Here is an 11,066-nt window from a genome sequence, read left to right on the forward strand (position 1 = left end):
AATAAAATGAGATTTCTGAGCATTCGCGGAATGCTCCCAAGCTTTGTCTCACCTCGGTCCATACATCACAGCGTTAGTTATCTGTTCCCGCGACGTTGATGGATGCTCGCCTAAACAAACCAACTGAAAAGCCGTTTGTTTCAAAACTCGGAGTATTTGCTAAATTAACACGTTTTTGGAAACAAAAACAGGGAAATTACATTACATTGTTTTCGCGTGTTTCGCTTTTGTTTCTTTAACGACTTGAGAAGTTTTTTTTTGAATCGATTTAGCATATTGTTTAATCACAGCGTGCCAATTCATTTGCCTTATTGCCAGACAAAATACTCAATTATTATTAATTCCTTTCAATAACACCGTCATTTGAATATATAAAAAAATACTGCTTTTTATTAATTCCTTTTATAAGGAAAACGTAGTTCCTGAAGTAAGACCTGATAAGAGCTACCCCCCGGGGGTTAGAGGTGGCAAGATATTGGCAAAATATTATTTAGTTTTGATCCCTTCACACGATAAGAAGAAGAAGTTCCTGAAGTTATCGGAATTCAACAGGAGCAATGGAGCATCCTGTATAACTAATTGGATATTAATTTGAGCTCTTGCGGAGGTTGCGGCATCTACTGACGTAATCGTGATTGATCGCCCATGTGTAGCCAAGGAAAGATTAAAAATAGGTCTATATGAAGCCGAGTTTCTCGTAGCTTGTAAAAAAAACGATAATGTACAGTCAGCATCAATAGTAACGAATAAGAATACGCATAAAAAATCTCTATCATTTGATTCTTTAATAGCACTACAAAATAGAAACCGTTACCCCCGATAAGTCTTTCAATGGGCGTCCCTTAAACACGGGTAATACATTGAAAGACTTTCCATTTTGAACTGCAAGCCCATGCATTCCCTTAATTAGGGTTACCCTTATCACTACCCGCTTTTTATAAAGCTTTCCCTTTAGTAATGTCGTAGTTCAGCCTTGCGTGAAAGAGACAGGATTAGTTATATATATCAAAGAACGCCGCCGCCGCCGCCGGCGATTGCTCGGATTCGAAGTAATGTGTGCTTTATGTGGTAGACGATTTAAATTAGCACGCTTATATGCTAAAAGGAAGCCCTTTATAAGGCTAACCCTTATAAGCGATATGCAAGGTGTTGATGAGCGGATGATAAGGGTTTTGTAAGGGTATTGGGCTACCGATTACTCAAATGGGCTAGGTTTGTATAAGGGCTTTAAAAGCAAAATGAAAAGGGTTTCGTCTGGCAAAGAGTATGGTGAGTTAAGCCTTATGCAAAACCCTTGCAAAACCCTCTGTAAGGGATAGTGGGCCGGTCCCTGCTGCAAAAAGAGATACTTGTTTCTATATGTAGAACAATTAGACTTCTAAAGATAATTTTTGGACGCGAAATATAGCGTTATATCTCTATTTAGAAGTGAATTCCAGGGAAACAGATATTTTTGGTGCGTTGTTTCATCTGCTATTATTTATTACTGTGCCTACAGTCAAGGTACCATTTATACACTATTTCGTACCTTGTCACAGTTACAATCAATATGAAAGCGTCTGAAGATTCTCATAGTATTCTCACTGTGACAAGCAAATCTTGTTATCAAAGTTGCAGTTTATTGAAAATAAGGGCTTGCAAAAATACCTTCCCTAAATTCGCCTTTAGTGATAATTTCGCCTTAACTAACATTAAATTTAGCATTTGCAATAAGGGGCGAAGTTGGGAACGGGCGCCGACGTTGAGGTACTTTAGTTTTTTTTTACTTAAAATCTATTTTTATAAAATAGTAGATATTATTAAATAAAATTAACAAAAAAAATTCCATACTAAATTGTTGCCATGTTTAAGCATTTTACGTCAAAAATGTGTCGGTTACGTAGGGAGTGGCCCCCTCAATAATTTCTACAATTTCTTATCGGACGCAGCTCTACTATTTATTGTGAATTCAATTGATATCGGTAGTTTACGGTTAAGTAGATAGTTTTACAAATTAATGTTTTTGTATATTCGTATTCGTAGATAGTAGCAGAAAAAATACAATCCAAATCTTTTCATTAACAGTTTTAAATTTGCAGTCGAAGCAACAAAATTTCACCAAATGGCAAGTTTCAAGCGAAAATTGAAATTTAGCCCACCAAGTACCTAATCCTTCACAATAAGTGGGTGGTAATGGGAAAGTTCTGCCATTAAATCGTAACTTTGATCTCACCTCATGGAACGCACGTGAGCATGAATAACATTTAGGTAGGCAATATTTGAAAGTGGTAATAATAGGTTTAGGCATTTGCGGCTTCGGTGAAAATATATACTTATCTTACCGGCTTATACCAGCATACTTGTTCAGAAATTCCTTTGATATATTTCAGACCTAAATTGCGACGTTAAAATGACAGAATACGTAAACAACAGCATACAAAACACTATAATATGTTATCCAGAAGTAAATGGCCTTTATATTTGTATGAAATGTGGAACTCTCATCAATCATTGTTCGCTGAAAAATGAACGGAGTCACGAATTTACGAGTGAAGAATTATTCGACGCCACTCAGGCTAAAAGGGTCGTATATTACAGAAAATTACCGTTACTTACGATATTTTGAAACTGAGCACATGAGCTTGACGTAAACACCATTAACATTACCCAAACACTGCACCCGTGTTTGGCGCAATTATACTGTGTTTGAACAATTTTGACATTTAAAGATTTTTAATCGGAAAAGCGCATTCCACCACATTTTGACTTTAACAGTTGATTTCCGTGGACTTAATTAATAAACAAAAATGTAACGATGCGCTAGTTAAAAAAAAACTTTTAAAATTAGTTAATGGTAACTAAGAGGTATGACTATAGATACAATTGTTCGAACAGCTTCTTGTACCTACACAAATCTCTTCACTACAACTTGCTACAAATTAAAGGCGAAGTCTGCAACTTCAAATAAATTTTGCTAAATGTATTTACGTCATACGAGAAAAAATATTATCTCGCCAACTGAGGCGGTCAAATTTAGTGCCTCGCTATAAAAACAAAATACGCTTCGACTTTGCCAAAGTAAATTATAGATACGCGTAAAGCGGTCACTACAACTCTTATGTAAGTGCAAGAAATGGGCAGGCTGCTTTGTCTCGAAAGTAATGATAATATAAACGCTGAAACTTGGGAGCTGATACTGCCTTATTGTCTTGGAACGAAATTGCTCCGCCCAAAAAGAAATAGCGATGAGGGCATGAAACCTAAAATGTTGATTCAACATTTTTCTTCTGAAGAGCATTGTATTGTCTCTTGTTTTTTCATCATAATGGAACGACTGGTGTGAAATTCTGCTAATGGTCTACTACAAACAGGCCGATGCCGGCGTGACTTGGACCACTTCCAGTTAGCTTTGGACATTGGCCAATTGAATCCTCTTGTTTTAATCCATATGCAATGACGATTGGGAATGGCTTGATTTAGTTCAATCATAATAACATTCAGCATTGAACGAGTGAGGGTTACATCACAGTCTTTTATTGTATGTATGATACTTCACAGTTTTCATACAGCTTCTACTAAAATAGAGTGCCCTAAATTTTATATTTGGCCTTTATTTTATAATTTATTTCAACTAAAGCTTTATTCATTGAAATCAATTATGGTAAGCATTTAGTAGTACAATATTTTTGTTTACGCTTTGTTAACCCAATATTTATTGAAAGATCTTAGCGAGGAAATTTCATACAATGTCACCCATTTTCATTGCTGTTTGGTCTACATTCATTTAATCCATGTTGCATACCAAGGGCTTTGGGGTATCGAAACACATAATTACTTAGGTATACGAGTATTTTGTTTTTTTAATTGACAGCAATTACTAGGATAAGTAATAGTACCTAACTACATAATATATAATATCTCAGATTTTTATCAATATTTGTACCATACGTTTGCACGACTGTCTTTAAATTAAATAGCAAACCGAGCAAATTATGCATGACAAGGACAGCCTTTTAAAGCTGGTGAAGTGAATATAATTTTTTGAACATCAGCTGCAAGTTAGAAAGCAGCATATTTTAATTAAAAACAGCATACGATTGTAGCGTGAAAGTAGCGAAAACTGCATTAGCAATACGAGTATTAACGAAGCTGCAAAACAAAGCAATTAAAACAATCTATGTGACAACCCACGTGGTTGACACGGTACTTTGTACACATTGTTTAATGCATTCTTTAGTTGTTATTAATTGTGTAACATTTAGATTTAAAAAAAAAAACGACTGAATTAATAAATGAGAATGAATAAAGCAAAAAACACTTTGGTTGGTAAACATAGCAAAAGTACTTACAATATCTCCGCAAATTCTTAAACAACGTTAACTTATACAGCCAACAAAATCATTACATTGAACGCAAAATTAACAAAGCTGCAACAGAACAATTAAAACAAGTTTGGTAGTTTCCAGGTTTCGTTATTCCATTACATTTGCGCTTACCTATCTATGAGACAAAAGCAGCAGTTAATTAGTTTAGCATTACAGAGGTTTCTAGAAATATGGAGAGTTGCTGAAGGAATTAACTAACCTAGGAAGTGTATTCGAATTTCTAAACTATGGCATATGATTTGACAAACTTGACTCATAACAATGGCGCCCAACGTGGGGCCTGAATCGCGGCCTATCTAGTTCCCACACAAATATTTAAGATCGAAATTAGTTCAATCTCAAATTGATGTCACATTTATGGAATGTGAATTTGCCTCTCGACCGCGGGTCAAGTTTGGATTTGTTCCGCCCGTTTCATTGGCATCTGTTAACTAACAGGGATTGTAATTCGTTTTATGCGTTGTAATAACACATAATACATAATTATCAGTGAATAAAAATAGTAATCTAAGAAATTTGAGCAATATTTTTAAGAGTTAAATAAATGAAAGATTTAGGTCGGGTTGCACCAAACCGTCTGTCACCGTTTTAGTGTTCGCTAAATTTTATTGTATGGGAAGTTTCATAGTTCTCTGCTGCTTGATGTTGATCAGTCTGTTAATTATGGTTGGTGCAACTGGCCCTTTAAGCATTAAATAAATGAAGCTGATTTGTGTTATGTTTTTATATGTACGTACTTACATAAATTTTATTTAAAACTGCATTTTTGTAGTTATATAAGTAATTAATGGTTAATATAGTAGGTACCAAAACATACGGTGTCGGTGTAAACTGAAACTTTCATTCATCTCACTCTAAAATAAATTTTATTTTTTATTATATTAATTTATTATTTGTCTTAAACCGCTAATAATTGAAATAAAACTCCATAAAAAAACATAAGTTTTCCTCAGCTGTATAGACACATATATATTTTTCCCTTTCAATTTATTTAGTTCGTATCAACCGGCACTAACAGCCGTTAGAGACCGGAAAAATGATCACAAATTACTTCCAGTCCCTCAAAGGAATCGGTTTGGCCCAGCGAACAGTGCACCGAGCGGAGGAAAGAATAAAGCCCGGCATTGCTTCCTTGAACCGCCACAAACGCAAGTTTACGGCCGTCCTGCGATTTCCTTTAATGTAACATTCTGATGGTAATCGCAGCTGCATTATCGTCGCGGTATTACTGGCATTGATGCGGTGTGTCAATTTTCCTAATAAAATGATTCACCTGCATTGCTGCATTTAGCCGCGGTTTGAATGTTTAATATTTCATTCATTTTATCATGGAAATTGACAATGAAAGCGTCCACGTCGGCGCCGTAGCTGCAAATACCATCCGATTTGTTATACACAAATAGAGACACGTTTTTAGCTGCACGGACGAGAGACATGCCATGCCCTTTAGAATTGTTTTTGTTTTTCAATAAATCGCAAAAACAAGGTGTTTTCATTAATGTGTCGATTTAAAACACTCCCTTCGGTCGTGTTCGCCCCTCGTTGCGAATTTCTTATTTTTCGCACTTGTATCGTAAATAACTATTATTAATGCACCCACACAATCCGAAAATCAAAACGACCAGGCACTAGTCATGAGAGGATGCTCCCAGGGAAGGGTACTCTCACCATTGCTGAGGAACCTGGTTGTAAACGATTTGATAACGAAACTAATCAGCGAGTAATACTAATCAGCGGCCTAGTATTAAGCACTGCACGATCTCACAACAAAAAACCCTGAGACATTGAAGGTTATTTTACTTAGACTAAATTCAGTTTAGCTAATATTTAATTATTTTATTTTTTGTATATTTATTTATATTAAAACAAACATAAACTACAATCTTCTATATTTTCAAAAAAACCTTTTTTAAGATATGGGTTTGTTAGCTTGGGTTCAACATTTCGTGAAACCTTCGTCAATGTTTGTATTATACCGGATAGTAAAAGGACGCCACCAGCCTGTTGACAGATTAATTATAACTTTAATGAAATTTAACTGTATCCGACTTCCAACATGCTTAATAAATATTCCCCTTTTGTTTGAGTTCTTTCCTAAAGCGCAAAAAGGTTACGCAAACAAATCAAAATGTAGAATTTTTTGGTCATTTTCCGCTAACGTTTCGGTTCATGGACGGACGTATAAAGCAATGATTGATGCGAAAAAACCATGATACCGTCACCTTGCTCGTTGAGTTTTTATGCGTAATACGTGTACCTACATATTCCTACTTATTATGTACACTCACTTAATCTAATGACTCATTTAGCATTCGTATAAAAACGGAAATGTTGATTTGTTACAGTTTTTTTTCCACATTTGAGGAATAATATTGTACCAAAATTGTGGATATTTGTTTTACAAGCTTTTAAACACAGAAAATATAAATTAGAATCTAAATTCGTGTATGATCCATTAAGCACATACAACTTTAGGTAAATACTTAGTCTACAATCCGCAGTCTAAATTTAAGAAATTCTCAAAGCTAGTGGCTTCAAGAAGTAGGGCGAGAGTTATATTGCTCAGTGGTGCAATGATATGCCACCCGCAGAGGAGCGGGTGGAATGCACGAGCTACGATGATTCAGATGCCGCTCGGAATTTCTTCGCCTTCAGGAGATATTTTAAGTATAAAAATGTCTTTGCATCTCTTTAATTGTATGAGCAATTTGTACGCTTGTTAGTGTTGAAAATTTAATGTTGAAATAGAGTTTATGGAGCTTTTGATGATAAATACACTGGAATTGAATAAAATGTGCTTACTGTTTTTATTTTTTAGTTTAGTTTTTAGTTACCATTATTTTACATTAAAAATGTTTTCCTAAAATTTTATTCAAATCCTCCTGACAAAAAAAAAAGTTTGCAAGTCATAACGTAATCTAGGAGCGGCATTCAAACTTTAAAAATCTGATTTCGATTTGATATTGATTTCAAATTACTCGCAGTTCATCTTGCATGCACTTATAAGCACTAAAAAAATTTTTACATGAAAGGATTTACATACAGCAGCAGAAAAATTACAGCTACTATGTAGTACCCACTATGTACCTAATATTAGGTACATACTGTACGTATAGTAATTTCTATAATACTAAAATTGTAATGAGTAGAAAAACTATACTGAAGAACGACTGTTCTTACTAAAGATGGATCCTAAGATCCTAAGATAAGTGATGATTTAATAGCTTTAGCACTTAGCTTTCTCGGATAAATAAGAAAGCCTCCATAAAATAAATATTATAAGTTACTTAGATCCCCTTAAAACCTTTGTGGCCTACTTAACTAACTTACTAAACTTTTTGTTAAAATAACCATTGAAAGCTTCAGAATTTGTAATGGAATCTCAAGATACTTAGAGATTAATATTCAATTTAGTTGACTACGTTCAACCTTCGATATTAATTGAAATTGAAAGTTTGAAACGAACACGAAATTGTTATTAAGTGCTTACAGGCCTACAGGCCTAAAATGAAAGAAATTGTTTGATTTTTAATTAGCCTCAAAAAGAAATATCAATGAAGCTGAAATTTGGCACGAGTATATACATCAGTTACGCTGACAAAGTCGTAAAATTAAAACTAAAAAAAAAAAATTGATTAGGTTGGCTCCCCTACATGAAAGTGGGTATGTTTTTTTTTTTTCGCTTTAACCCTATAGTGTGCAGTGTCGTTGGATAGGTCTTTTAAAATGAATAAAGGTCTTCCTGAACTATCTTTTGATCAACTTAATATTTTCGGAAATAATCGATCTGAAAGAAGAAAAGTTGTGTTTTTCACTCTCTAGATTCCCTAACTTTTGAACTATGGGTCCAGAAAATATGAAAAAAATCGTGAAAGAAAGACTTTCAGGGAAAAATATAGAACCTGATCGGTATATCCGTTTTTGAGTTTTTGCAAATCCTAAAGTATTGATCGTAGAGTAAAAATAACCATAACCAAAGTAGTTGGAAATTTTATGTTGAAACTTTGGTTCGAAGTAATTGTAATGCTATTCGTACAGATATTGGACATATAAGCAAAAATATAAAAAACGGTACCTTTAACCCCCATTACAGTTTATAATTTATATAAAGTAGTTTAACTACTTAAAAAACACAAATAAAAATATTTAATAAAATAATTTGATTTGTTCCCAAATATGTTTCTTGAGCTAATTGCGTTTTACAGACGAGCAGTAAAACAGAAAAAACTGATAGCGAAATTGTTCAGATATCTTCAGGAAAAATATAAAATGCACACATCACGTTCAATCCTAATGTTTTTCTCAAGTTAAAATATTGCTTGAAACAATCTAAACTAAAGTTAACAGTGAAGGAAAAAGTTCTCATAGCTCAAAAAGGAAGCTATAGCGGCCCACAAAGCAATGAACGTGGTTATAATTTATGACGTAACCAGTGGCGATTTCCAGAGAACAAATTTTGCTAGTTTTGCTACACAAAGCACTAAATAGTCCGATCAACCAGGGTTTTTAGTTTAAACTAAAACGAAAAAATTGTTTCAGGAGCCTTACTCAAACTCCTTGTTGAAACATCGCACATAAAAGCCGCCGCTGCTAAAAGGACGCGAGAAGAGTCCTTCTCCCCGCAAGGAGATAACAAAAAGCAGCGACTAGTGAGCCCCAGCCAACCGAAAGCGTCGTACGCACAAGCAGCGGCATCTGACCTGACGATCGTCATCACGGACGCAAAGTCGGGTAAGATCTCCGCTGAAACATCCCACGCCATTCTCCGCGGGTTGCACCAAGCAATCGTGGTGGAGGCGAGAAAGAACATCGTGGGAGCCCGGCCACCTAAATTCAAGGGTAAACCGGTTTTCGCTGAGGGGCAGCTGAGGGTCTTCGCAGAGGACGAATACTCGGCCGCCTGGTCTCAGCGATGCATCCAGTCCCTAACATTGCCAGACATCTCCCTAACGGCAGTTCGCCAGTCGGAGATGGCAAGGAGAGTTAAGTGCGGGCTCCTTATACCCAACATAAACAACTCGTCCTGGGAAGACGTCCGTCAGGCAGCTGACGGACTGAAGTACCAGAATGAATGGGCCAAGGTCGGCACTTGGTCCATCATTGAGATACTGCGGCAAGACCAGGGGTGGTTTGTCGCCTTCACAATCCCCGAAGACCTCGTCCCCGCCTTTATGGAGAGGGGGAGATCCCTGAACTGTGGAGTGGGTAATGTCTACCTCAGGTTCAGGGGTCCCGGAGGCAAATACCTGGACCAGCCTCCCACCCTGCAGGACTCCACCCTAAGGGTAACGGGAGCACAGGTCCCTAGTCGACAGGCCCCGGGCACCCCCGGTCAGAGTAAATCTGCCTCCGGAGAGGAAGTTGCCCCCCCATCGATGCCCAAGCCAACGACAGCCGAACCCTCGGAGGATGAACTCCTTGGCACTGGTGATGAACCAGCCGGGACATCATCCGACGGTGAGTACCTGTCGGCTTGGATAGAGACGGGGCTGGCCGACATGTTGAAGGAGGGAGGGGAGATGCAAGACGGAGACCCCACCACCGACAACATGGACACCGGCTAGTGTCCTACAAGCAAACCTCCAGCACAGCGTGGCCGCTACGGCCCAACTGAGACGCTGCCTGGTAGGTTTGCCAACAGCCGTTGCCCTCCTACAAGAACCATGGGTGGGCAACGGTCACATACGCGGGCTCTCCGACACGAAAGGTAAGCTCTATTACTCCACGGTACACGCCGTCCCTAGGGCTTGTATCTTAACCACTAACAATATCATTGCACAACCGCTCACTGAGTTCTGTTCCAGAGACCTGTGTGCGATTAAACTACAAGTTCCACTGCCAACAGGCTGTCGCGACCTAGTCCTCGCCTCGGCGTACATGCCCGGAGAGGACGAGCCGCCGCCCGCCGAACTACAACGACTGGTCAGCCACTGCGAGAGAGTGGGCCTCGCATTAATCATCGGGGCCGACTCCAACGCACACCACCCGCTGTGGGGAATGGAGACCAGTAACAACAGAGGTAAGACACTTGTTGAATATCTTGTGACTACTAATCTAAACATTTTAAATGTAGGTGCCGAACCAACATTCGTAAACAAACGATGCAGGACGATTATTGACCTGACTCTGGCTTCGGAGGTGGTCAGTGAACTAGTCATGGGATGGCACGTCTCCCAGGAGGCCTCTTGCTCAGACCATAGATGGATTCGCTTCAATCTACTAGCATCTTGTGACACACCAACCGCCCGAAGGAATCCCAGGAAAACGGACCGAGCCACCTTCAGGAATGTCCTAGGTGAAAGCCTCGACCTGCTTCCTCCGAGGGACGACTTCCGGGAACCGACTGAAATAGAACAGCAGGTAAACATCTTAACCGATGCCCTCGTAGACAGCTACCACAAGGCGTGTCCCTTAAAACCACCGGCAAGGACTGCCATAACGGGACACAAGTGGTGGGGTCCAGAACTGGAGAGACTCCGACGGAAAACCAGGAGACTCTTCAACAGGGCCATGAACACAACGGCCGAGGTAGACTGGGACAACTACTATGAAGCCAAGGCCAATTACAAAAAAAGACTGCGGTACTGGAGATCCTTATCATGGAGGAACTTCTGCAGCAGCATCGAAACACTAGACCACGCCAACCGTGTAAGGAAAACATTAGCGTACAAGACCACATCACAATTGGGCTCACTCCGGAGA

At 38.3% G+C, this 11,066-nt stretch overlaps 1 protein-coding gene across 1 annotated transcript; it reads left to right on the forward strand.

Annotated features, from left to right (window-relative positions):
* Positions 1-9,302: 9,302 nt before the first annotated feature.
* On the forward strand, positions 9,303-10,303 carry LOC134748871 (uncharacterized). Its single transcript, XM_063683696.1, has 2 exons — positions 9,303-10,071; positions 10,210-10,303. Exon 1 carries the CDS (start codon positions 9,335-9,337, stop codon positions 9,926-9,928), a length of 594 nt encoding a protein of 197 aa, XP_063539766.1. The 5' UTR covers positions 9,303-9,334; the 3' UTR covers positions 9,929-10,071; positions 10,210-10,303.
* The last annotated feature ends 763 nt before the right edge of the window (positions 10,304-11,066 follow it).

Source organism: Cydia strobilella, chromosome 17 (genome assembly GCF_947568885.1).
Source record: "Cydia strobilella chromosome 17, ilCydStro3.1, whole genome shotgun sequence".
NCBI lineage: Eukaryota > Metazoa > Arthropoda > Insecta > Lepidoptera > Tortricidae > Cydia > Cydia strobilella.